Source organism: Frieseomelitta varia, unplaced genomic scaffold (genome assembly GCF_011392965.1).
Source record: "Frieseomelitta varia isolate USP_RPSP 00005682 unplaced genomic scaffold, Fvar_1.2 scaffold_909, whole genome shotgun sequence".
NCBI lineage: Eukaryota > Metazoa > Arthropoda > Insecta > Hymenoptera > Apidae > Frieseomelitta > Frieseomelitta varia.
Window position 1 is genome coordinate 674161 of NW_025110711.1, and position 27061 is coordinate 701221.

Here is a 27061-nt window from a genome sequence, read left to right on the forward strand (position 1 = left end):
TAACCTAATAGAGAAAGAGAATCTTCAAACGAACGGAAGAACCTTGGCCCAGAGATTCTGCTCTATGTCTCGAATTGTTTCGGATTAACCACTTGCGCTGGCAACCGATTGCGGACCATAACGAGTGACCAAACCGTATGTAATAATTCGTCGTTTTCTTCTTTGAACTCTATGATATCATTGGCTAGAAATTATTGAGAAGTAATAAATTTATTATTAAATAATAATTTTGTTTCTCTTAAATATACTGAGAAGATATTACAATTTTGGAACAAAAAATTGTTGACGTGCGTGGCAAGCGGTTAAACGAATTAATTGAAAATTGTTTGTTCGTCAGTTTAAAAATGACAGTTAACTTTAACAAAGATGGCAATTAGGAAACAGATATACAGGGTGGGTTACTACATATTGCCATCTAGATTTACGTCATTATTATTACGCGTAGCGAAATATATATCATTATATATTTTTTATTCCATCAGTCGATGCACCTTGATATTCTTTACAAAAAAAAAAATATCAACCTACTTATGTTAAGAAATCATTAGTTTAGGAGATATTTTAATTTTAATTTTGTAAAATCTATGCGTGAAAGACAAAGACAGTATAAATATAAGAATACTATCCTTCGTCTTCCATGTCTTTCATACGGTAATCTTATAAAGTTAAAATTAAAATATCCCTTAAACTAATGATTTTTTAACATAAATGGGTTAATATCAAGGTGCATCGACTGATGCAGTAAAAAATATATATGATTCCATTTAAAAAAAACGTTAATGACCTTCATACGTCCTCTGCACGTTCACCTACAAGAAAACTAGTATCATCAAAAAATGTGCCCCTCTCGAAACTATTCAACTTCATCCGAAAAACATTTTTCGCTAGCCGTAATAATAATGACGTAAATCTAGATGGTAATATGTGCTGTGACCCACCTTGTGTATACATATGTAACTAGTGCAAACGAAAATTGATTAACGAATTGAGCGTGGAATTTATTTAGCTGCTAGTCGTCGGACTGACTGAGCTTCGGACTTGGCTTTCTAAGGGTGGCAATGAAACTAACGAGTCTACGAGATTTCTCGCGTGAAAGAGAGCCGTCGTGAATAATTTCCAAACTGACTTGGAATTCTTTTAATCCTCGAAAGGAATCCACGAACCTGCGCGACTGCGGCTCGTCTGTCAAGGTGATTCCATCCGGCTGCGTCAAACGTGTATATCGTTGTGTACGCGTCCGTCAGTTTCCGGCGTGCTATCGGGTGCTTGGCACAGGCCTCGATCATTATACACCTCGCACGCGCGTTTATATTTTAATCGCGGTAGTTCCGAAACACTTTGTTGTGTCAAGGCCGAAGGGCTTGAGCCCGGGCTGGCAATTACATCAGTCACGAAATCCGCAACAGCTGAATCCGGCCGTGCACCCTCTCTCGACTCGAAACTTTACGAAGGAATGTGCGACTTCGATATTGCGCATCGTGTTTCCGATCGAACGTTCGCCGCTGGGATAGGCCCTCGACGATGATTCGCAGTCGTTTGTCGATGGAAATTCCCAAGGACGTTTCTCGACCAACGCTTTTCAAGCTTCGGGGGCAAAAGGATATCGGAAAATGGCGAGCGAGCGACCGAGTGAAGCGCACTCGAGATAAGACGGGGAGCGACTTCGTCTTATATCAGGGAAGATTCTTCTTTCGCTGAAGTCCGCGGAAGTTGCACGTATCGGAAAAGTGGATTCACTCTCTCGTAGAGTAGCTGTCTTTTGTTTGAGATAAGAGGCTCGTGAATGGTTAACTCTCTGTAACGTCTCGTGCAGCTTGAAAGTGACACGTTCTTAAAATTTTTCCTTATCGTATATCCGATCTATATAACTAAAAATTCTATAACTAAGAAAATCTATAAAACTGAGAATTTTTTAGAATTTAATTAATCAATAATATGTTTACATTCTGGATATATTCTGATTCTGACAAGAAGGAAGTTAACGAAATCTATCCTCTTTCCGTAGAGCCTGACCTCGGTGAACCAAGGCGAGTCAAAGGAACAGCTGAAGCTCCTTCGTAATCATCTTCTCGCGCTAACGTGCACAGAGCCACAGTTGCAGTCGATCAAAGAACGCACGCTGGAGGTGTCGACGCAGGAGCTGTCGGTAGTGGAGGTGCTGCAACGATGGCAGAACGTCTTTAGAGAAACCTTCCAGCAATATCATCGTTTGTCGGCTCATCTAGTCAAAACCCAGGACGGCGCGACTGCCTTGAAACTCTGGCAGGAGTATCTGGCCGACGTGCAGGACTTCCTGTCCAACGATGTATCCGGCGACTACAATGGCCTGTCGAAACATCGGAATCTCTGCGAGGTTCATCGGAACCTCTTGACCGACCAACAGAATCTCATACTCACCGTTCGAGCGGAAGAGGGCAGCAACTTGTCGACGACGGAGCAGTTCAACATCCTGACGAATCTCCACAATGAAACGCTGGCCACGATCATGGAGAGACACGCGGCGGTGCGCGACAGATTGGCCGCGTGGGACAGGTACAAGTCGGACCAGAGTAAACTGTTATCCTGGCTGAAGGAGGTAGAAAGAGAACGAGGGCAGCTGCATCTTCGATTCATCCAGTTGCAAAGGCTGGACGAAGTCCTTCAGAGGATACAGGCGCTGCTGGACAAGATAGAACAGGGCAAAGCTCAACTGGAGTCTCTGCAGGAGCAACAGGAGACCTTGCTGGTCAACTGCGACCAGACGCTGGCCATGTCCATCCGCATGGAGCTGGCGGCTCACGCTCAGAGAATAGCCAACCTGAGCTCCAGCCTGGAGATCTGGCGAGACTACATCCCGAGAATACAGAAGTTGTACGCAGAGTACGAAGAACAGACAAAGGACATCACGTCGACGTTCTACGAGATGAGCCAGACACTGAGCAGGGTGTTCCGCGCGAGACCTGCCAGCTTGTCGAAGACGAAGCAACAGCTGGAATCGATTCAACAGCTGCAAAACAGATTGGCTGGCATGAGCACGGAGTTGGAGTCGCTGAGCGTGATCACGGAGCAACTGAGGGAGTGTCTGAGTCCCATCGACATGAAATCGTTGAATCAACAGCGGGCGCTTCTTCGGTTGCAGCACGGGGACCTCGAGCACCAGGCAGCGTTGCTTATTTGCAGGTTGGACGAGCGTTGCGATCTTTATGATCGTTGGAAGGACAGGTCGGCCAGGTTGCTCACGTGGATAGACGAGACCGAGACCCGTATTCAAGATTGCGACTCGATGGCGCCGAACGAACCTGAAGAGACATTGAAGAGACTGGAGTGTGATCTGCAGGCGGATATCGCGTTGAAACAGCCGGAACTGTTGTGGATACAGAATACCGGTCAAGATCTGATAGAGGTGGCCGAGGAAGACGAGAGCGAGAGGCTGCAACGAACCTTGGACGAGGTGAACGAGAGATGGGAACGGTTGCTGGCTACGGGCAAATCCAGAGCCAGTAAATTGGTCGATCTCATGAGAACCATGAACAATTTGGAGAAGAGGATAAACGAGCTGAGGGTCTGGCTGGCCAGCGTGGAGAGCCAGCTGTCGGAGACGTTTGTGATCGAGGAGATCGCTCAGAGCTGCATCGACAAGAAACTCGAGGATCACGAACACCTTCAGAAGACCATCGAGGCAGAGAGCGGTAACATCGGCGAGGTGTTGAATCTCTGCGAGATTCTCTTAAGCGACTGCGACGCCTGGAAAGCTTCCTTCAACACGGACGCCATTAAGAACGGGATGGAAGGGTTGGAGCGTAGGTGGACAGCAACCTGCGTGAAATCGGCCGAGAGGAAAGGGAAGATCATCCTCGCGTGGAAGATCCTTCAGGAATTGGGGAGGATCAGGTCGGAGCACGGAGGCTGGCTCGGGGAGACCGACGAGGCTCTATCGGAACTGGAGAACAGCCTAGACGAGCTTTCCAAGGAGGAGTCGAAGAGAACCATCGAGAAAGCCAGAAGCATTCTCGACGATATAGAGGTGCACGAGCCGGCGATGAAGATAATCGAGCAGAACTTTGGTCGTTTAGCTAGGACAGGCCTGGAGCCAGATAACCTGAAGTCGCTTATCAGCGAGACACGGCGGCTTATCGATAAATGGCAAACGTTGAAACCTAGAGCGAACGCCGTTCTACTGGCGCTGCAACAGGGACAGAAGAATTACCGGGACTTCATCACGGTGCACGGCGCTGCGGTTGTCGGATTGACGCAAGTCGACGTTCGACTGACCACCACGCAACATTTGTCCACGCTCGAACAGAAGTCCTCGTCGCGTCGACGGCTGCAACAGTTGAACGAGATCGAGGAAGAGCTTCGCACGCAGAACCTCACGTTGCAAAAAGCCGACGAGTTGGCGTTGAAGGTTATGCAGGAATGTCATCCGGATGACGTGGCGACTATCCAAGAGTTGGTGGACGAGTATCAGCTTTTATGGAAGGACATCAAGAAGAGAGTTGCCTCGTTGAGAGCGGAAATCGAGGGACAGGAGAAGCTGGAGATTGACGAGGCCGTGCAGGTGGAGACGTTGAAGTTCGAACAGGACAGCGCCGTTCAAGTGGACACGTTGCCCAAGTTGTTGAGAATGACGTCGAGCGACGCGTATCTGATGGAGTTGGAGGCTGCTCTGATCGAGTGTAACGACGCTCTGGACACGCTTGAAATAGCAATTACACCGGATCCTGTCGCTGGTCCTGGGCTGAACGCCACTGCTAAGAATATCGTGAGTTTGACTAAGAATGTCGTATTGTTAGAAAATAATGTCTCGACAAATAGTATAATAAATATTTTTCAATGATTATAAAGCATTTCAAATGAATGTTCGTTGAAAAATATATTGGACATTAGTCAATATAAAATTATTACCATTCAAAAGATATAAAGTGACTCCAGTTTTTTTTTTTTTTTTTATGAAAGATATATTCTACACTTCATTTTTATTTGAAACATCTTTTAATTAACTATCAGAATCAACTTGAACATTATAGCCTGTACAATGCACAAAATACAATTACAATAAATAAAAAAGTAAATAATAGATTTAGAGATTTTTCTGATTGAATACTCGCAAGTTCAAAACGTCTTTTATTGAACAGAGTAAACTAATCGGAAGCTGTCAATCGTCGATCGAGCTGGTTCGTCACTTGCATAGTTTGCTCATAGAGGATGGAAAATTAAGCGCGCAGGCTGCCAAGGCTAACGAGGTGGCGGCGTTGACGAACAGATATGAAAATCTTCTAATCTTAGCAAGAACGCGGGAACAACAGATCAGAGAACTCAGGTAAGGCCTTCTATTTTAAAAAGTATAATTATCCAATGACGTACTGTCGTTACACATTATTTTATCTGCTCAACGAAAATCACTGAGTCAACGTTAAATCAGAAATTTTTTCGCGCTCAGGTCACCTAACTCCGTTTACACCTTCCCCTGCGGTCACCGAGTGCTCCCCTTTCGCTCCAATTTCTCATTAACAGTCGTTAACGATCTCCGCTCATTCCATACCTGTTTTTCCCGTGGCAAACTCTGACCATTAACACGCCGCAAAAATTCACATTCCAAAAGTTTCGTTTGAAATAAAAAATATATATATATATATATATATATATATATATATATATATAACAAAGAGAAACATGAAATTTTATATATTGCAGCGACACTGGCAGATTAACCTGTCCCGTGTGCTCGCGTCGTAATTGGGCTCAGCTGGAGAACGATCTCTGGAGGCTAGAGAAATGGCTGGAATTCGCCGAAGGCACCCAAAGCGAGCAACATTCACCACCAAGCAACATAGAAGAGTTGGAAGACGTTATACAAGATCACAGGGAATTCGCGCTCGATCTAGACAGTCACAAAAGTATTCTAGTCAGTTTGAACACCGTCGGCGCTCACCTGGCCGACCACACGGAGGATCTGTGCCGGGCGATGCAGCTCAGAGACAGATTGACCGTCGCCAACACCAGGTGGGACAAGGTGTGCAATGTGGCTGCACACTGGCAGGGACAGCTGCAAATTGCGCTGATGTCGAACCAGCAGTTCCATCGTATCATTGAGGAATTGCTTGCCTGGCTGGAGAAAACGGAAGTTAGCATACGAGCCAGCGAACCGGTCGACTTGACCGAGTCGCCGGAGATTATGACCGCCAAGTACAATAAATTCAGGTATCTATGTTTCGAGAATGTTTTGGATGAAAGATAAATATAATGCACAGTGTAAAGATAATAGATAAATTAAAAAATGGCGAATAATTTTTCTTTGGAAATTTTATATTTTTTAATAATTATATTTTATATTTTATTATATTTTATATTATATAATTTTATTATATACTATAATTTTATTATATTTTATATTTTTTAATAATTATATTTTATATTTTTTAATAAGCATAAATCCTTGGCGTTTTACAAATTTAATCATTTCACGTGTTTCATTCGTGGAAAAACTGATGTCTGTTTTTCTTTTTAGGGAACTGAGGAGTGATTTGGAGCGATGCGAGCCCCGAGTTTTGTCGCTTCAAGAGTCGGCCAATCAATTACTGGACGAAAAAGGCGAGACCAGGTCACGCCTACAGGAATTGCGACTCAGGTTACTGTCACTTCGTCGGCTGACTGGAATATACGCCTTGAAATTAGGGGCAGCGTTAGGGATGGACCCACGAGATATTGGACTCGCTGCCACCAGTTCCTCCCTTGCTTCCCTTTCTCACGATGTAAGCTTCGAAAGCATCTGTTTCACATACTCGACGAAATACTCGAAACGGAACAAAGTTCTAGCATAGAAGATTCTCGATATTTAATTTTCGTAAGAACGAAGTAGCTTCTTCAGAAAGTTTCCAGGGACCGTCGATGCTCTGTGGCTCGACTTGCTGAAACTCGCTTTTTAAATGTTAGGCTTCAGTGTAGATCTATGTGCACTTACGTCGTAGGATCACGTTGATCGACACTTGAAACACGAGGCACGGACTGCAATAAAGATTCAACGAATATCGAATGCGAAATGACAGAACCGTTTGAAACTGTTTCGTGTACCGTCTGTATAATATACAAAAGTACAAAAATACTTTTATTGACCGTGTTTTTCGTATCTTTTGACGAGAGGATTCGACACGATTTCAGATTTCCTTTTTATTTTTAGAATAATTTTAGGATACGTACTTCATTTTACCTTGATGAAGATTGTTAATGGATGGTTAATTATCGTGTAAGATGTACAAGACAAATTAAAACGAGCATCCTAAATCTAACTTTTAATTTCTAATTTGAATATCGTCGAGAGTCGACAGAATTTCTTTCTGGCTGGAATTTTATTATTTCCGTGCCTCGTCGCAGTAGCATTCACACGCACAGTACCTTATTGTTTGTGTTTTCTCTTTTACTGTATTGTAGCTACTCGACGAAGCTGCCTCCGGAACCGTTCAGCCCCACGACGCACCTGGCACAAAGTATGTTTTCTTCATTTTCTGTTTCAAGTTCCAAGCTGCGTTCTCCAATTCTGCGATTTCTATGCATTTCTATGTACGAACGCGCGTAAAACCATATTTTCGATATCGAGCAGAATTGTTGGAGAACGTAAGCTCAGGCAGATATGGTTGGAAAGATGACTTACACTCTCCGATTAATATGTAAAACAAATTTATAAGTGAGTTCGTCACGACCTTAAGATTGTACTGTAAATTAATGAAATGTACATTTCTTCTGCCAGGCAGCTTTCCAGCCACGAACGATACCTATACATTCTCTAAATAAAGTACCATTTTCCAAACCCACGATAGAAACTAGAAGGTCGCTGTTTCGCGTGTATGTAAACACATACATAGTAATTCGAATTTTAGTCTGTATAATTTTTATAATATATTGCCTATTATATATAATATTAGTATCTATTATATATAATTTTTATAATATATTATCTGTATATTTCTATTATACTTACATGTTCACGTGTATTTAAATACAGTCAAAGCTCTAAATTTCTCTGAAAGACACAGTATAATGCACACGTGTACTAAGAATATGGATCTTTAATTTCTCTCCTAAAAGCCACGATACCTAATAACAGAAATCGCATAACAACCGTGAAATATATGTGTTTCAGTGGTGACGATGGCGAGCTCACGGTATTGTCTCGGGGATACCGTTTCCTGGGCCGAGTGTTGCGAGTCTCGTTGCCGATTCAGGCGCTAATGCTGTTATTCCTCGGCGTCGCCTCGTTGGTACCATCCGCCGAAGAAGACTACAACTGCATGCTGTCGAACAACCTCGCCAGAAGCTTCACGCCAATGGTCGTCTATCCGAACGGGCCGCCGCCGATTTAACGATAAGAAAACCCAGTCTCGGATCTCGCGCCGATTTCGTAGGGCCCAGAAGAACGTTCAACCGAAATATCCAGAGAAGTCGCGGCAAGCGGAAACGCGAGATCGCGCGCGATCTGCGTACGCACGTACCTACTTAACTAGTCTGTCGCACGGTAATTCTCCGTCGACGCAATCGTACGATGAGAAAGATCGGCAAAACATCCGTTCTTTTTCGTACGAATCCTCGCAGTTAGAACTTTCGACTCGAGATGGTCGAACAACTTTGGATAGAACTAAGACGTTCAACTGTCTCGACGAGATAAAAGAAAAGAAAAGAAAAGAAAAGAAGAAGAAAAAGATACATCCTTCTGTAGACGATGATTTTACACGTAATAGACTAATCTTGCCGGATTAAAGTGGCATGGCGTCGTTAATCTGGCCACACGTCCCAATGAAAGACTAAAGTTCAGACACAGTACGAGCAACCAGATTCTGTTCAAACATTGAACGAACCATGAAATGGACCTTTTTTTACTTGCTCCTAATGAGAAATTCGATGATTTCCTTTCGTTTATTCGTTGTATTCGGGTATTTAGATGGTACGAATTTGTATAGATCTACGTTTGTATAAAATTTGTAATATAATTGGACGTTTTTGTAGTTGAACTTTAACAGCGAATTCTAATTCTTTTTCTTTCTCTTTCTTCTTTTTTTTTAAACTTGATTTCTATCTCTTCGTTTCTGAACAAATTGTACAGGCCATACATCGAGGTATAAATACGTTGCGTTTGAATGCTATTTAACATGTTTGGATATCGATGATATCCGTTGGAAGTACTACTTACTTAACACGAATATGTTCCATGATAGAGCGTGATATTACATACAACATACCTGTTCGACTTTATTTTTTATACGTTGCATTTATAAACTCGAGGGTGAATAAGGGTAAGAGCGAGGCTCGATTTCGCGAGATCGAGAACGAAACGTCCACTGACCGATCATTTTCAGAGCGTGATCGCGATAGACCGCGATAGTCATTGGTGCTAGTTTCGAACGACATAGAGAGAATACGCATAATAATTAATTATAATACGAGTACATTATTACTATCACATTATTATCGAGGTGATTTTGAATTGTTCTTCTCTCCATTTTTTTTTCTTTCCACGACTCCTTGGAAGGAAATAACATAAGGAACATAAAACAAAAAAAAAAAAAAAAAACAGGAACGTGACGAAGAAAAGGAAAAAAGAGAAGACACAGAGAAGACGTGTATCGCATAATAATCGAAATCGCATGACGAAGTTATCGACGACACCTCGAACGGGGTGTATTGTCTCTTATTTTTTTCTTTTTTTTTTTAATCCTGTTTTCGAACGAGAACGACACACTTTTGGATACGCACAAAAGGATCACGAGTTCATTATTCGAGGTACAAAAATACGAGAACGACTGTATTTAACGGCCCGCTAGTTTCGCTTCCTAATTTATCGATATCTTGCTTGCTGCGCGACCGAGCTTTGTTATGTATTTTTATAAGGACAGAGCTTTCTGAAAGGCGGTGTACATCTGTCGATGTAATATAATTATAATAAATTGAAACCTATACAGAATTTGTTCATTCCCTTCTTCTCTTACGAACACGATTTTCCTCCCGATTGTGTTCACTTGTTTTCAACGCGATAGAAAGAATTCTATATTACTAACACTGTACGTTCTACAATTCTATACATTGGCGAACAAAGCTGACTAGGAAAGTCATACAGTGGCATGGATCGATTAAAAAAAAAAAAAAAACCGAGCATCTAACATTTTTATCTTCGCCAGATGAGTGCATCAAATTAACATGAATTAAAAGTCTATCGAAACGAAAACATCGCGAACTTGCAAAGAATTCTCTGTAAATACCATAAGGATCCCATTGTCCACAGATAAAGACGATGTAAACATCGATTGCTTATTCGAAATGAATAATTCCAGAGGAAACAACAACGATGAAAACTTTTTATTTTCTTCGTGTAAAGAATTTTTACATTACGTTGTTTAATTTATTCTCGTAAAAAGCAACAAATTCGTACGATTTGTGCTTCGTGAATAATTGCCCGATACTTGTAACATGTATACATACATACATATATATTGATACTCTAATCACTACCTGAATCACCTTGAATCACCAACGAGTCTAAGTAATACAGCAAATATACCCAATCGCGTGCATCCGTCGCATGGATTTATGTCTAATTCGTATGAAAGCGTCGCGGTAATTAACAGTGATCTTCCGGATGCAATTATCACGATTGAAAGAAAGCACGAGTCTCGCTGACGCCACAATAAACTTTATCAGTGGCGCCTGAGAAAGCGCTGTTAAGAGAAGCATAAACGGAATACATATTCCATTTAAGCCTCGCGTACTACCTACGAGGTTCATTATACTCAAGACATGGCACGTACATACGTCTCGCGATATTTTATGTTAACTTTTTTCTTTTTTTTTTTTTTTTTTTTTTTCTCTCCAATAACGAGCGAAATACGCAACTGAAGGATTCATTTATTTTTCATTATGTTCGGAAGATTTTTATTTTATTTATTTTATTTATTTTAAAAAAATTTTTCATTTAATTTTTATTTAATTTTATTTTTTATTTTATTTATTTTAAAAAATTTTTCGTTTTATTCTTTTTAATTTAATTTTATTTTTTATTTCATTTATTTAAAAAAAATTTTTTTCAAATTAAGTTCAGTTACACGTTCGCGCGGCGGTTTTAATTCGAGAATCGAGTATTTATTCGTCTCATAGATTAAACAATCGATGTGTTTATTTGTTTCCATTTGCGCGTGTAGACTCGCTTAAAGTAATTATCGTCTGAAAATATTATTCCGTATTTTCCCCGCTGAGATTATCTTCAATAATAGATTTTAATCTCATTAGCCGTCTTATGCATGCATATCTCGATCATTTGCAGTCTCTCAAGTTAATGACACCTTGTTCAGGCGTCAGTAAGAGTAAGAGTAAGAGAAAGAAAGAAAGAAAAACTCCTCGAATGATTTTTTTTTTTTTTTAAACTTTAACATATCCGCAAGAAAGAAAGAGAAAGAGCTCAAGAGGTCAAAAGTTTGATTCCATTTGCTACGAAGAAAAATATTCTCAAATCTTTTCTTTTTTATTCTTATTGTAACTTTGATTCTGTATTTTTCATTCATTTCACTTATGTTTTATTAATTCGTAACGTAACAAAAGATTGACGAAATAAGTATAAATATCTTTTAAAATAAATTGAAATCTTTACGACTGTTTTAAACTCGTCATACTTAGTGCTAATTCTTCTAACTTTTCTGTTTGCATATGACCGTCCATACGCCTGCGTGTTGGGACAAATTATAAACGAGATTGAAGTAACACCTCCCTGATTGCATATGTATATCTCAAAAATATGCACAGCTGCGTCGAATAATGACCATGAGAGGGAGAAAGGAAGAAAGAGAAAAATGCAAGAAAAACCGAACAATATTTCGCGCAGGCAGTATCATTCATTCTACCCGGTGATAACGAAAGCGACAGCTTAGTAGACTTGTGGATTTAGAAGACTTCTAGATTTAACTTATCGCTATTAACAGTTCAGTAGAAGACGCACTATCGTTGCGACTTTGACATCTTTCGGTTCTCAGCTGGAAGAAAGAATTAAGTCGACGATTAAAAAGTACGAGTAGTATGTCGAATCTGAATGGAAGGAAAACGAAAAGCTTGAGCGATATCCCTGAAGTGTTTAATTGGCGCGGACACGACGAGTGGAAGATCTTGTTGAAAGTTCCATTGGAAAACGTGGCCAGCGGCCGATCTAAAGTTCTGAGCGAGGAACGAAAAGACGTTTTTATTGCTCCTGGTCGAAAGTTCGAAGATGTCGAGCAAAGTAACAGCGAGGACGAAGCGAACGAGGAAGAAAAAGGGCTGAAGAAGGCAGAAGCTGAGAAGACAAGAGAAAGTCGCATCTTTAAGGTAATTCCAAAATCTTCCGACTCCGTTCAGATTTTTCTTATTTTCGTTTCTTCTCGATCAGCTCGATTTTTTCGACGTAAAGAAACAGAAGAGAATCCTCTCGGTGATCGACAGTTTTCTCTCGCTCGTCGTAATCACACCGATGACCATCAGCTTTTGGAGAGGAACGTGGACCTTCATGGACATTCACGCAGACATGTGAGTTTCTCTACTGTCTAGACGCGTTCGTTAACTACTGCAGTGATAATCGATACGAAAAATCTATAAATAGCAGAGAGGAATTGTTACTAATTTTTTTTTCTTTCTATTAAAACGAGTCGTTCCAATGATCTTTGCAAGTTGCGAAGAGTAAAATTTCAACTACCGCAGTGATAATCGATACGAAAGATGTTTAAATAACAGGGAAGAATTGTTACTAATTTTTTGTTTTATTAAAACGAGTCGTTTTAAAGTCGGAAAGCTGTGATAAAAATACGTGCTAGAAATTATGATTAATTTTGAAATGTTCCTAGGTTCCCGGGATTGTTCACGTTCGTCCTGGGTCTTCTAGTGCACGTGTGTTTCGCTATTCTGAGAAACTTCTTGCACGAACGTGTGCTCGTCGTGTCGAAGAAGAAAACCTACGCGAGTAAAATCCTTTGCAAGTGTATGCAAATTCTGTACACGTACGTCTTCGGTGTCAGCTGCAATATGTACTGGAGAGGCGCCTGGATTATTTTCGATCGCTTCTTCTTCCATAATATTTGGTGAGATCATTAACTCGTGTTTTGCGTTTTAAAAAATAAAAATCGAAAGATCTACAGGTTAAGTTCTTAAATAGCTAAAAATAAATTAATCATATAATAAATTAATCATTGATAAAAGATATCAATAACGAAGATAAAGATTTTAGGTCTCAAATTTTACATTTTTGCGAGTAAATACAATAATTTATCATTAGCAATCTTTTTCACTATTTGCTCCCTGACTCGTTCTTCTTTCGAAGAATAACTTCAGAAATTACTTAAAATTTATTATTTTTTTCAGAAAGTAAAAAATGTTTTAATCATCTTCGATGATTTCATACAATTTGCAATTGTTAAAAAAAAGTACACGATAATTTATTTGTATCTTAAACAAACATAAACCTTGACATTAGCAAGTATGCTGAAGAGAATAGTTTGTTAATCGTCTTTGATACTTTCATTTCTTATGCTGATCTCTAAATTTATCGTGAACGCTTTTAAAGATAGTAGATGTCTCGCGCAAGTAACACGTTATTAAGAAATATTATCTCAAGGTTTTAAAGCATTAACGGTTAAGTATGTCGATTTATTCCCAAATGTACTTAATTAATAATAGCCACGTAAACAGCTAATTGCCAATGACAATTTATATATCATAATCATTTCGTATCACATTCATAATCATTTAACCCATTCTTCACGTTCAATTTATATTTATATTTATATTTATATTTATATTTATATTTATATTTATATTTATATTTATATTTATATTTATATTTATATTNTATGATTTCTTGTTATTAATTTTTTTTTAGGATGGTCGGAGCCGCCACTTTGATGTCAGTGATGATTTTAGCGATCTTCCGATCAATTCGAAATATCATAGCAATTCCGTCGGTGATCTATATCGATACACTCACGTTCGTCTTTTGGTTTCCAACAAGATACAAGCTAGTAAGTTAATTTAAAATAAATACTTCAATTATTAGGATATTATTAGCATATAGGAAGGATTTAGCAATTTTTAATGAATGCAAGGAAAATAAAGAAATCTTAATAGATGAAGATCCATATAAGGAAATCAAACTGCATCTTCTCCGAAGTTCATAAAATTTTCGTTGGCTATGCTCATCGAGAGGTTTCATCAATTAGCAAAATTATCCAGCAAAATCATTGATGTTGTTTTACTTAAAAATGGTCCTAAAATTGAATTTTCATTGAAAATATTTTGCAAAATATCATGAAGTAAACGAACCGTAAAAACTACGAAAAAATGAAACGAAAAATGAGCATTTTAATAACGAGAGAATATGAAAAAGATTGTCAAGCACAGTGAGACATGTTTGATTATTTTTGAAATATCGATAAGTGATCTGAAGCGATTTGATTATCTACTAATCGGTCATACCGTAACACAAAGAAACAAATCATAACAACATGAAGTTTATTGTAGAAAAAAAAATCGGATTTATAGTAAACTTTGTAGTACAATCTTTCGAACGGCGAAAGAGAGCTATCGTCAGTTATCACGTTATCTGGAACAAGACACGTTATCGGTTCATTGATGAATCGTGAAACTCGTCTGCACCTTTGCAAAATGGAAAAATGACAGGTATCATGGATTTTCATGGATTTGCAATGCGTAAGACTTGTGTTAGTCGCGCAAAAGCGACGTTGGAGATGATCGATGAATTTTCAATGTTAATTCGATCTATACTAAACACGAAACGTAGCTTAGGGCGAATTAGCGAAAAATGTAAAACAGAAGCTTGATTATTAAAAAAATTCTTCATCCCCTCGAGTTTTCGGGGAAAAAAAAAAAAAAAATATAAATCTAACGAAGTAAAGAAATGAAATAAAAAGAGCAAGAACCAACAACTTGAAGAATAAGCTCCTTATCTGTTACGATTCGATCGACGATCATCGGAAGTGAAGAACAATGCTGAAACGAACCCTCATGTGATTCACAATGACAGCCAGCGTCAGCTTTACGTCGAAACACGAGACCAGGTGCCGTGCACCACGAGAAGTCCACGTGTGGAGGCGTTGGAACATCATTCTCTCTCTCTCTCTCTCTCTCTCTCTCTCTCTCTTGTCATTCAACGAGAGACTGTCGCGAAAGAAAGAAAGGGGAAAAAAAGAAGAAGAAGAAAGAAAATGACGGGTCAAGGTGAGAGGATCGCGGTAATCCAAGCTTGATTGGCGTACAAAAAGGTGCCGATTAGCGATGCGTTCGACAAAAGCCCGGCGAAACTAATAGACAGGAAACGCCACTCAGAAAAATGAGGCTTCAAGGTGGCTCGAGGCCACTGGCAGTCCTCTTCTCCTCGGCCACTATCTTGTTTCTTATCAGTTAACACCGGGTTTCCCGGATTTGTTAATTAGCGCCTGACTGTCGCGCACACGTCGATCACGATTTACGCGGTCGCCTCCACTGTCAGCCTGATAAAGCACACCGGTTCAGGTTCAATTAAAATTCCCTCCTTGCTGCCAGTCCGCGATATCGTCTGTCTGACGGCACTAACAGCCGCTAATTGCCGGATTCAAGATATACTTCGCTAGGCGGAGAAGCGTGTATGCGAAATGTTTCAATAAAGCGATTTATTAATGCGAAGAGATCGTATAGAATACGAAGTAACACGATACGAAATAAGACGACGACGTCGTGTCAAGTCGTGCGCCGCCGTTTACGATTGAGAAAATCACAAAGAGTCTTGGAATGACATGTGGAAAAGAGAAAGAGGCTGGTCGAGCCGCCGTTTATCTCATAATTTATCTCATAATGGTGTGTACTCGCGTAGGGAGAATCGTTAAGCAGCTCGTGTACTTGAATTGAACTCGGAACGATGATTAAAGCCGTAATGAATGAACGAACACTTTTACACGTCATTCGAAACAATGAAAACGAGAATCTCTATCTATAACATTTTCTTGTATCCTGACCATAGAACAGGATTACGCACGTACACAAGCACGATGCTAGGAATGATTTATACCCGCTTCAAAGATCTATCTTGGTACTAAACAGATAAATAGACAGAGGATGAATAAACAGACAATTATGGTTAATAATTACATCTGTTTATGTTAAATACGAGATGTTTCAGGGAAATGGAGATATCGCCGCGTAACGCGAGATAAAATCTGCGATCACATGATGTATTTAATTTTTACCGTGTCGTGCATTTCCATTTGTCTTTTCTCTTTTCTTTTCTTTTCTTTTCTACCGGAAGGATGCAGCGACGCCTTTGAACTTTCTTAGAAACTGGCCGAGTTGGTGGATGGTTCGAAAGCTCGTTCCCCGCGCTCGTTCATCAAGCGTGCACGTAGCTTTACCGACCTATGGGTGGGGGTTCGTGAGAGAGAGATCGAGGAAGGAAGGGAAGAGAGCAGAGAAGCACCACGTACTATTCTCTATGCCATGGCCCGTGTGACGAAGCTGTTCATGATAATGCGATAGTGTTGGTCTGTGCTTAGCACTTGATAAAAGATAGCGGTGACTGAACAGATGTCAGTACTCACCCGCAGCCCGACCTGTCGGTTGACAGAGTCTCACGTATCTCGCCCCGTGTGCATCGGCGCATCGTCCACCGCACGATATTTTCCGCTCTTGCGGATCCGAACCTCGAGAAAGTGAACGACAGAGACGAGACTTGGAAGCTTTTCGGGGGAGAGCGAGCGAGTGAGCGAGCGAGTGAGCGAGCGCGCATCGTCACCGCGAATCACACCGTCGAGAAACGAAGAATTTCGCACGAGACGATCGTCGTGTATTTTTTCTTTCTTTTTTTTTTTTTTTGTTTTTCTCAAGTTGCGACAAGCAGATCAGATCCAGGTGCGTTTCTGGTGTTCTCTGGCGACATGACAAAGTTCGTAGAAGTCTGAAAATGTCGGGAGGAAGCGACGAGAGCCGTCTTCTCGATCCCGTTTCTATCGAGAAAGATCGTTCACTGGAGAATCTCGTGCGAGCAGCGAACGAACGTTCGTCGATAGGATGATCATTGCGATCCAGAGGCAATATTACTTTAAGAAGATCCGCTGTAAAGCTTGAATTTCTAAACCGTGTTGTTATTGTTGTTGTTGTCGACTCGCTCCGCGAATACTCTCCCGTGCAGTTCGGAAGCAACGATGTGGAATCATGGCTGAGATGCTCGCCGGAGAGACGACGAAACGGAGGATCGACAGCGAGATTCAACTCGAACGTCGGCCGGTTTAATCGGAAAAAATCCTCGAAAGCCGCGATCGCGTGGTCGATCGTTTTGCCCGTTTTGAGAGCAAAAGCCTTGGTCTCCGAAGCAGCCGCGCCGCTTTCAATTGAACTTGACAACGCGACACCGACGACTTGAAACGAGGACCTCTAATTGGAAGGCCAAAGGGCAGCCAAACAGTTTTCCCATCATTTTCGCTAATAATGAGCGGCTCTCGGTGGAATTTGTCGAAAGCTCGGCCCGTAGAAGGCGTGCACCACCAAAGAGAGCGTACCGCCACAGCCTCGAATCATGCATGATGAGCGGTGCGACTAGGCTCGATCAGGATTGGATGAGAATGGTCGAGTTACGCGGTGGCACCGGAATGACGAGCGGGTTGAACGGTCGGTCATCGAGTCGTCTCCATTACACGATACTCACGATTTTGGACACTGTGTTCTCGGCAACGGTGGCCGCCCCGGCGGTCGTTGGCTACTGGCGTGGCACCTGGGGCCTGAGCGACGTCTACGTCTACCCGGAGGACCGGGTGCTCAGCAGCCTGACCTCGATAGTGATCGGTTTCGTTGGGTTGTACGCGTTCAACGTCTCGCAGAACGTTCTCAACGAGCTTCTACACCCGGACAAACACCGGTTGTCGTATTACGTCGGCTCCAGACTTTACACCGCGGTTTTCGGCTTTTGCTGCGTAAATGCATGGCGCGGCGCCTGGCAGGCCCTCGACCTGTACACCGAACACACGGCAAGCACCGTTTTCGCCACCACCGCCGTTAGCTTCCTGGCACTGGCGATCATGCGTGCCGTGAGGAACATTTCCGCGCCACCGTTCTCACTTTGCTTGGACACGTGTCCCGGATACTTCGAAGTGCAGACCATGTTCCGCGTGAATGTAAGTAACGTAAGGAGGCGTTCGCATACTACGTGGGAAATCTTACCACGTGAAACTGAAATCTAAATCGACCATCTCGCGTTCTTTCCACGAAGCAATCGTAATCTTTTACGATTATTTTTCTCTCGATACTTTGTGCAATAAACAATGTCGAGTTACGTAACAAACGGATTACGATTTACTGTAAACCGTCGGCATCGTTTCCCGTGTGTGTCGATTGTCTGTCTTTCGATTCACTTTGTTTTTCGCGAGCCTGATGATGATTCAAACTCGATCGTCGATTATGGAAAGGGATTATCGAGTCTCGCAGTGTTTAATTTCGAAGTACCGGGCTCGCGGAAAATTTTCTGTCCATGCGACAGGAAACGATAACGCTGTGTGCCCTTCTATCTTCGCTTCGATTATCTTCGTATTCTGCCATTCCGTTTCACCGACGATTATTATGGGCGACGTGTAACGCGACTGTGTGAACGAAATTACTCACAAGGCTATACGAAATCCTCGTGAACCGTTCTCTCGGAAATAGAAACTAGACGTATTCGCAAGTTCTTGCGTTTTGTTTTTCATTTCTCGTTTGCATTTTCATCGTGATTAACGGTAAATTTAAACGCATAAATCGACCGTGTCGATATTTTTTACACACGCGAAATTTTTACAGGCGAAAATTCAGCGTGAAATTGAAATTTTGGAAAATTTGGAGCCGATCGTGTGTTTCAACTTTCAGAAATAGAGCAACTGGATTTGTAAGATTCTGACTTATGAAGATCGTTGGCACTTTACTGAATATTGCAAACATTGCGAACGCTATTCGACATTTTATATATATTAACTTCTGAATTCTCTGTGAACGCACGAAAATCCACAGTCTGGTTGCAACTGCAAAATACAGTAATATAAAAAATGCAGAGAAAAAAAATTGTTTCGTAAAAAAAATAGCGATGAATCGTCTCGCTGCTCTTTCAATCTCCCGCATGCACGTTACGATCTTACATCATTTCCTCCCGTGATCGAACAAAAGAATTCACGAGAAGTCGGCAAACGATCGACCGATACATTCGATACCGATGAAAAATTGTCGTAGAAGAGGCGGTGCTTTTCATTGAAAAAACGATCGGAAGGGGGGTAAATGTTAAATAGGAAACGTAAGAGGTCTAGACAGCGTGTTTTGACGCATCGGTGAAGCTAGAGCCAACGCGATGCACGGCGTCGATGTGCAAGGTATAAGCACAGTTTCCGGCTGTCTCTCCCGATAGTCGAACAGCGTCGCGTCCGTGCAGTTTGCACTCGCACGAGCACAGCCTGTAACCGCAATTTTCGACGTTTCAACCGTTTTTCTCTCCGATCGAACGAAACGCGGAAAATCGAACGGTCGGTTAGACGATCAGACACACTGTATTCCATGCCTTTCAATTGTCCAAATTCATCTGAATCCGAATTATCAAAGGGAACAGGAAGGCTGAAGAAGAAAGAACGGGATATAATTCGAATAATCTAAATTAATAGCAAAGCTTGGACGTTATGTAGATGTTCTCAAGATTTGAGAATAATTTTTTTTTAAAACACATCGATTGCTTTTAGATTTGCTTTTTAATCGATTGTTGTTGTTGTTGTTATGTCTTTTTTTTTTCTTGTTGTCGTTTCGAAACGATTTATCGAAGATGACAACGAAGGAGAGAAACGGTGGAATGATCTTGAATTAATTACCGCGCAGTTGAGTCCTCTCCGTCACTTAAAAATCGAGGACAGAAGGGTGTCGCGGAAAGTCGACGGGCGATAATACACTCCGATGAAAGTTTACCTCACAAATGGTTCGTCGACCGGAAGATCCTTCCACTTTGATTTGTCAAAATCTTTGAGATCCCGAAAACCAACTGCAAAGTAAAGAATATTTTTGTTGAATTTTATCTACGTACGTGTATCACGCGTTAAAAAATCGAGTTGAAAGTTTTCGAGTAGATGAAAAACAATCCATACATCTTCTGCTTGGCGTTCTGGATTTTTTTAATCGTCTTCTTCCACAATTTTCACTTCTCGTAATACCGTAATGTCACAGCAATATCCCCATCCCGTGCCAGCAATTTAGTGTTCAATGAATCAGTGAATTTAGGGAAGCGTGAGTTGGCGATTCACGTGAAGAAAATCACACTGTAAGAACGATACAACGGAGAACCGCCTGCTCATGTTCGTTTTCGGGTCATTTCGCGAGTAACAGAATTTCGAATATATATTTTGAAAGATTCACAAAAATCCAAGAATAGATCAGAGAAACTTTCATCAAACAATATTTCTACTATCAATAGAAACGGAATTGCAATACTTTACGAGATTTACAATACATTCCAAGAGATAACTTACAAAAATTACAATTTTTTTTTTCTCTCTCGAGAGCTAAAACTTATCTCATCTAACTTTTTAATAAACGACTTCGTTTTAGTTTTGAGAAATCACAAGTCAAAATCGTACAATTCGTTCGAAAATGAAGATTGTACAATTCATTGTTTAAAAAAGAAAAAAAAAAAAGAAACAGGTTCAATCTTAAGTGGAGTATTTTCGCGAAGTTCCATCGGGATGTTAACACCTATCGTAGGATAAACTACGAACTCTATATTTGTCGTAAATAATCTTTGACGCAAGCGATACGCGTCTGACAATACCAGCGCGTTATTTATCATAGTTTCCCGCGCTCTTCAAACATCTCCCGATTTCTCGGCTGCGATGACGATGTTTATCTATTATTTATGTTGTTTGATTGCAGAACACGAGGGACTGGTCGTTGTACTTACTGGATTGTGCCTTCAGCGTCGGAGTGGTCGGTACATTGGTCGTGTTCGTTTGGAGAGGTGTTTGGATACTCTTCGATCTCTACCTTTTCCCGAAAGATCGAGAATATTCCGCGATCGGATCCCTCGTGAGTGCCTCCTTATTTCTCCTCTCTTTTTGCTTTAACAATGAACATCAAGTGCACCGGACATCACTCGAGATCTAAAGTCTGTGGCCTCTGAATTTTCATTTGAAAAAAAAAAAAAAAAGAAATGAGATTTATATAGGATAAACGATATTTTTACATTTTTCAACAACAGAAAATCGACGGATGTTTGGCAATAATGTTTGGCATTTGAATCATTTTCGAAGCTTCTCTTGAAAATCAATCACATTAGTGATCGTTCAACACGAAACACTAATTTCAACGCGTTCGTCTGTTAACTCGTCAAGAGCCAAAGTTCACTCAAATTCTATTTTTCTAACATTTCGACCATGAACGACCATGAACCCCAAAGATTTGTTCCTCCGTAGACTTTGCAATTTGCGGAATATAAAGAAACAAATCGATGTACTCGTAACTCGAATAGCGATGAACGAATTCTTCGTGGTTAAAGACTGGAAAGGGAAGGAAATCGAAAGGAAATTCGAGATTTCATCCAGCGTGGAGTGTCTTGGTACTCTGTTCGTTGCCCTCGATCGATTCGTTCATTCCGAGATCGCGCGAATCCGCGGAAACGCGTTGTGCGTCTAAACATTCGATGAAGCAGCATCCTATCGAACGAACGCGTGTCGTCGGGTGTCATTAGCAATCACGTGTTGAACGACATTTTGAAACGTGCCACCTACGCAGAGCACGCCGTTGGTCCGATTGTATAATTGAATATTCGCCAATTGTATGATTGCGAGGGCACATGACAAAACCGTTCACGTATGTATGCGTGCGCAAAGACACTTTATTGCCCGGGCTGCGTTTACTTGTCTGAATACGTTGCGGAGAGAACGCGGTCAACGAGAGGATTTGTTTAATTTTTCAATAATGACGATCGTTGATCTCCTGAGCCGGAGATCCTATATATGATGCGATTAAACCGTCCTGTTCCCATCGAAAATCCCATCGAAATTCCCCGTCGAAGGCGTCCTCTCTTCGACTGTGGTCACGATGGATCGCGTGTTCACCAAACTGGAAAGGTCTAAAGATCTATATCGGTAAATAACAATTACATGACACGGTGTGCTATCATTAAAAAGTTTAGGGGAGCGTCCCTTTGGGACGAAAGAAATTTCTTTGCTGAGAAACAGGAATATCGTAATTGTAACTTTGATCTTTGAATATTAATTCATAAAAATTTCAACGTTACGTAAAATATTTCCTTTTGAAATCATGACATGTTGTACATTATAATGCACAGTCTCCGTAGAACGTGACATTAGACGATCAGTTTATCACGAACGTTTTGACAATTATTCGTTAAGGTTTCTTCGCGGCATTCCTACACACCGACGCGATCGTAAACACTTTGCACAACGTTGACAAACACGTGAACGTGTTTTGACAGAAGCTCGCTATCCATCCATGAAGTTATTCAATTGCAAAACGATATTCAGTTGGCGCCGTCGTATCCTCCGCAACAACAATAACGTTCAACCTATACAGCCGCTGCAACTTTCTCCCCGCTGGATGATTGGCGGGGAATAAAAAAAAGAAAAAAAGTACGATCGAAAGAAATCTGACGCGACGAGCGTCTGGCCGATGCGAACGATAAGATTTGTCTAGAAACCAGGTAATCGTAGTAAACGAATTCCAATCAGTCGTCGATCCAGGGAGGATCTAGCGAAATTAACAAATGAACAAATAACAATCGTCCAATCGAAATTGCCTCGGACCGTTTATCAAGATTTGCCGATCTCGATGATCGCAATTTCGCGCGGGAAGCCCAACACAAAGGAAAGTAAACAAATTTCACGGCGCCAGTCGCAGCCGTTTTATCCTCCCCCGACGCTATTCGACGCGACTTCTTTTTTTATTTATCGACCTGCTACTCACTTCAAATTACACGGAGAACTCGCGCCATCAGCGAGATCAGTCACTCGTTGATCCGATCGACGTTCGTCTAAGATTCGACGAACCTGTTTCTTAGGAAGTTTGGAGAAGAAATTTGTAATAGGAAGACAAATCGTTGCGTTTACGCTTATCGAGGATTGATCTGTCGGCTTGACACGCGATAATAAGAGCGGCTCGTTGTTTTAAAAACGCTTAAACGATCGTTGATAACGCAACGATCGGTATTTACTCCACGACGACGTTTGATCCAGTCGGTTTTTGATTCAATGAACCTTCCGAACGATTCGGATCGGATGAAAATTCTGGGAGGGCAGGTGCTGAGCGTTGTTACGAAGATTACGAAGGCAACGACGCGGTCGTGCCACGGGGGGGACTCGTGCTCGAGATCCTTACGAGAAATTTACTACGATACGATTTGCATGGTGATTCGCGATAACGTAAATCCTCAAGAGGGTCGATGATTGCGCGAGGGTCATCCAATTCACGCATTTACTCGCTCGCAATGCCGCTTCGAAACCGTGAAACCAGCGACGGACTATCTGTCGTCGGTGATGATTCGCTGGGATCTGTTTGACGAACGAGAACGGAAACGTCATCGACGAGCACCTTTTTCTTGATCACGTCGACTGGGCACATCGGTGAAAAATCTATCGTTTTAACATTTTTTAACTAATAAATTGCGTCCCTTTTCCTCGGAAACTAGGTAAAATATTTCACTCTCTCGTTACTGTACTATTCTACATCGACGGTAGTTTATTTATAGCAATTGTTAGAATTATCATCAGCTGTTTGTAAACGAAAGTTTTAGGGTTAAAAAAAAAAAAGAAAAAGAAGCATAGAAGTAACACAGAGGAGAGAACGGACAAAAGGTATAAAACGCAACGTTCGACAATTGTTTCGTCTCAGAATAATCTCTGTGTGTCACGTCGATCAAGGAATATTGTCAAATTGGACCGCCTAAAATGAATAATTCGCAATTGCCAATAGTTTCGCTCGATGTTTATTATATATATTTGAACAATTGTCGGGTGCAATTGCAGGCCATCGGATACGTGATAGTGACGGTGACGTTTTCCCTGCAACCATTGATGCGATACGCGTGTGCTCGCCTTCAAGGCTTGGCCCGTTTGATCGCGGCCGATAGCTTCCTGCTGCTCAGCTTCCTGGGCACGGTGAACGTTTGGCGTGGCATCTGGAACGTGTTGGACCTGTGGCTGGTCCCGAACAACCCGGAACTCTCCTGCTGGATCACTCACATCGGCTGCTTCGTGTTCCTTGTACTTCTCAACTGCAGCAACTCCATCCTCGTTCGCGGCGTTTACATCGACGCCGAGGAGGACGACGGCAAATGCGTCGTATTTCCTTGCCACTATCTTCGATTGTTCTTCAAGGTTCGTTTCAATTGTATCGATCGATTGTGACAGATTGTGCAGGATTAAGATTTTGAATTTTACAAGAACGCGCGGCGTTATCTTAATCAAATTTCTGAGAAATTCGCGATTTATTTTGATGACAGTCACGGTTGTCAGTCAGCATGTTAAGTATCACGTGACAATTTATTCAATTGTTCGACAGAAAATAATTTTACAAATTTATAACAGTGCGTTTTGTAAGTGTGAGTGATTTTTTTTTTTGTAAGATATTTGAATATATAAGCGCGTTTCTATAAATTAGAGACTGAATTTCCATGATTTATAATACAAATATTAGTATATTTATGCACGATATCAATCTTTTTGAACTTCATAAATAATAACTAATAACTAATATAGAGATATTATTATTATTATTATATAGAGGTCTAATAATAATAATATAGAGATATTATTATTATTATTATATAGAGGTCTAATAATAATATAGAGATATTATTATTATTAGATAATATCTAATAATAATAATAATAATATAGAGTCTAATAATAATGATAATAATCGGAAATAAAATACAGTAAAAATATTTTTCACTTAGACGTAAGATCATAAGCTTTATTAAACGTACAATTACATATAAAATTACATATAAAACATTTATATTGAACATACAATTATAAAAATATATATATATATATATATATATATATATATATATAAATGAATAAATAAATTAATGTAAACGATCGGTGATGGTTCGCTTTCAGGTCGAACGCGAGAAAAAGGAAGCGAGACGACGAAATCTGCTGGTAGCCTCGAAGGACTTCCGGCCCCGATCAGACGGAAACGCCAAAGACACGGAAAATGGCGCGCTTCTGCCAAACAGTACCGCTGCAACCATTCTACCGACGAATCCTGAATCTCTCGTCTAACAAGACTCCAGGAATTCGACTGAATTCCCTTTCTGATCACCGGTCCTTGTGCAATGTCAAGAAAGAAATGAAACAGATGAAAGAGAGACCTCCTGGTATAGAAGGAAACTGCTTCAAGAGGAATCAATACATTCCCGTACGGCCAGTGATCGTTTATTAAATGATAAGGCGTCGGTGTCACGGAAACTTTGTTTGTGCAACGAACACGAACGTTATATATATATATATATATACGCGGGTTTCGCATCGAAGTCGTCGAGAAGTTTGTAAAGTATCAACGTTACCAGTTATGCAGGTAGACGATGGAATAAGTACAGCAAATAGCGCGGTAGCTGTATAGGTAACAAATGTAGATAGACACGCAGATAGTTGCTTAGAACACCGATTTAAGTTGGTCGGTTATAGATGATAAATGGACGAAGGGAAAGATCGAGCGGACGAGGATGAGTGAAATCGTACAAGTTCGACGATGAGTTCGGTGAATGGCTGTGAACGAGTGACCATTGTATGTATATAAGGGACTGCGTGTGCATGTGTGCATGTGCAAGCGTACGAGTCACCGAATGTATATAACTGCGACGTCGTGCATGCATCGAGCGCGAATCTCTGCGAGTGCAATCCCGAGAGAATTCGACGAGATGACGAATGACGAAAACTGAACTCGCTTCGTTCACAAAAATATGCACACAGGCGTGCGCAAGTTCTGCACAAGATGAAGGGACACGTGCAGGTCACGGTTACTACGGTCGACGATTCAATTCGGAATTCAAAACGATTCCGTGAGGGGGAACGAATCCATGGATCCTTGACTCTAGTGTTGGTTCGTCGTGCAATAATGATAATTTGGCAATGAAATATCAATGATCGATGGACGATTAAACGGATGTGCGTTTCAACAACACCGATGTGCTGTCGTTCATCCGTGACCCGATATTATAATTTACTCGACCGATTAATTCCTCGCGAGGTGATTAGTCAGTAAGGACTCGTGATTGTTCGAAATAAATGACACAAGAGAGTATCACACAGGATGAAAAGTGTTCCTCATGCATCAATTCCATAGGATCTTCTAGTCATCGTTAGTCGCCGCTTTCAGTCGTCGATATCGAACCCGATACGATCGAGCATTATCGAATTTCTCCTTTTTATGTCAGAACGCAGAACGCTGATTAGCAAATGCTCGTGCACTCGCGATCCTAGCGTTAGATGAGACCTTGATGATGACAATGGTAATAGACTGGACACGATCATTATAAATGGGTTATAACCTTCTCCTCCGCATCCTGTACACCCCGCAGATTTTGCTCTTGTACATCAATTACGACGTCATGGCGTACTAATAATTAATTAACTGGAATAATGACGGGACAATGGGCGGCTGGCACATCGATGGGAAGTGGCTAGTTCGACGATAAGCGGCTGCCCTCCTGGCCTACATTTAATATTTTCACAATGAACACAATGTGCCAGCCGTCGCGCCGGAAGTTTTCCTCCCGACGCGTCCCGCAGAAAACCGGAATCGATCGCGATCGATTTAACAAAAAAAAAAAAAAAAAAAAAAAAAAAAATCGAGATATTCGAATTGTCGCTCGAACGAAACGTTTCACCAATACACGCGCAAGATCCTGCAAGCTGTTTCATACGACAAGGAGCAACGATAGACGTGTATATTTATACGCTCGTAATACGCGACTTTTGCCGCGACATTCGTTGAAATAAAAAGAAAAAAAAAAAAAAAGAAAAAAGAAGAAACTAAGCTTACGAATCTTTGGCTCTGTGTTATTTATATATACCATT

At 41.1% G+C, this 27061-nt stretch overlaps 2 protein-coding genes across 3 annotated transcripts in view; both read left to right on the forward strand.

The window, feature by feature from the left end:
* The window catches only part of LOC122537455 (nesprin-1-like), a 32442-nt gene extending 22511 nt beyond the window's left edge, over positions 1 to 9931 (forward strand). Inside the window, exons 8-13 of the mRNA XM_043670621.1 lie at positions 2006 to 4741; positions 5115 to 5299; positions 5674 to 6180; positions 6488 to 6731; positions 7408 to 7463; positions 8117 to 9931. Coding sequence (XP_043526556.1) covers positions 2006 to 4741; positions 5115 to 5299; positions 5674 to 6180; positions 6488 to 6731; positions 7408 to 7463; positions 8117 to 8336 — 3948 coding nt within the window. The 3' untranslated portion in view covers positions 8337 to 9931. The remainder of the gene's footprint in view (positions 1 to 2005; positions 4742 to 5114; positions 5300 to 5673; positions 6181 to 6487; positions 6732 to 7407; positions 7464 to 8116) is intronic.
* A 1689-nt stretch (positions 9932 to 11620) lies between these two features.
* LOC122537459 lies at positions 11621 to 26986 on the forward strand. 2 transcript variants are annotated; one of them, XM_043670637.1, is made up of 7 exons: positions 11621 to 12315; positions 12377 to 12513; positions 12828 to 13061; positions 13859 to 13997; positions 20890 to 21042; positions 24000 to 24350; positions 25100 to 26986. In XM_043670637.1, exons 1-7 carry the CDS (start codon positions 12031 to 12033, stop codon positions 25262 to 25264), a joined length of 1464 nt encoding a protein of 487 aa, XP_043526572.1. In that variant the 5' UTR covers positions 11621 to 12030; the 3' UTR covers positions 25265 to 26986. The 2 variants fall into 2 exon arrangements, with proteins under 2 accessions (XP_043526572.1, XP_043526573.1); XM_043670638.1 differs by lacking the exons at positions 11621 to 12315; positions 12377 to 12513; positions 12828 to 13061; positions 13859 to 13997 and adding an exon at positions 16382 to 18134 and having other exon boundaries at positions 25100 to 26701.
* The last annotated feature ends 75 nt before the right edge of the window (positions 26987 to 27061 follow it).

What these genes read in the sequence shown, in the direction of transcription:
- LOC122537459 (XM_043670637.1), top strand. Translation starts at nt 12,031, where the DNA reads ATGTCGAATCTGAATGGAAGGAAAACGAAAAGCTTGAGCGATATCCCT. An exon ending in TTCCAACAAGATACAAGCTA is followed by an intron (nt 13,998 to 20,889) that starts GTAAGTTAATTT and finishes GTTTGATTGCAG; the next exon opens with AACACGAGGGACTGGTCGTT. An exon ending in ATTCCGCGATCGGATCCCTC is followed by an intron (nt 21,043 to 23,999) that starts GTGAGTGCCTCC and finishes GTGCAATTGCAG; the next exon opens with GCCATCGGATACGTGATAGT.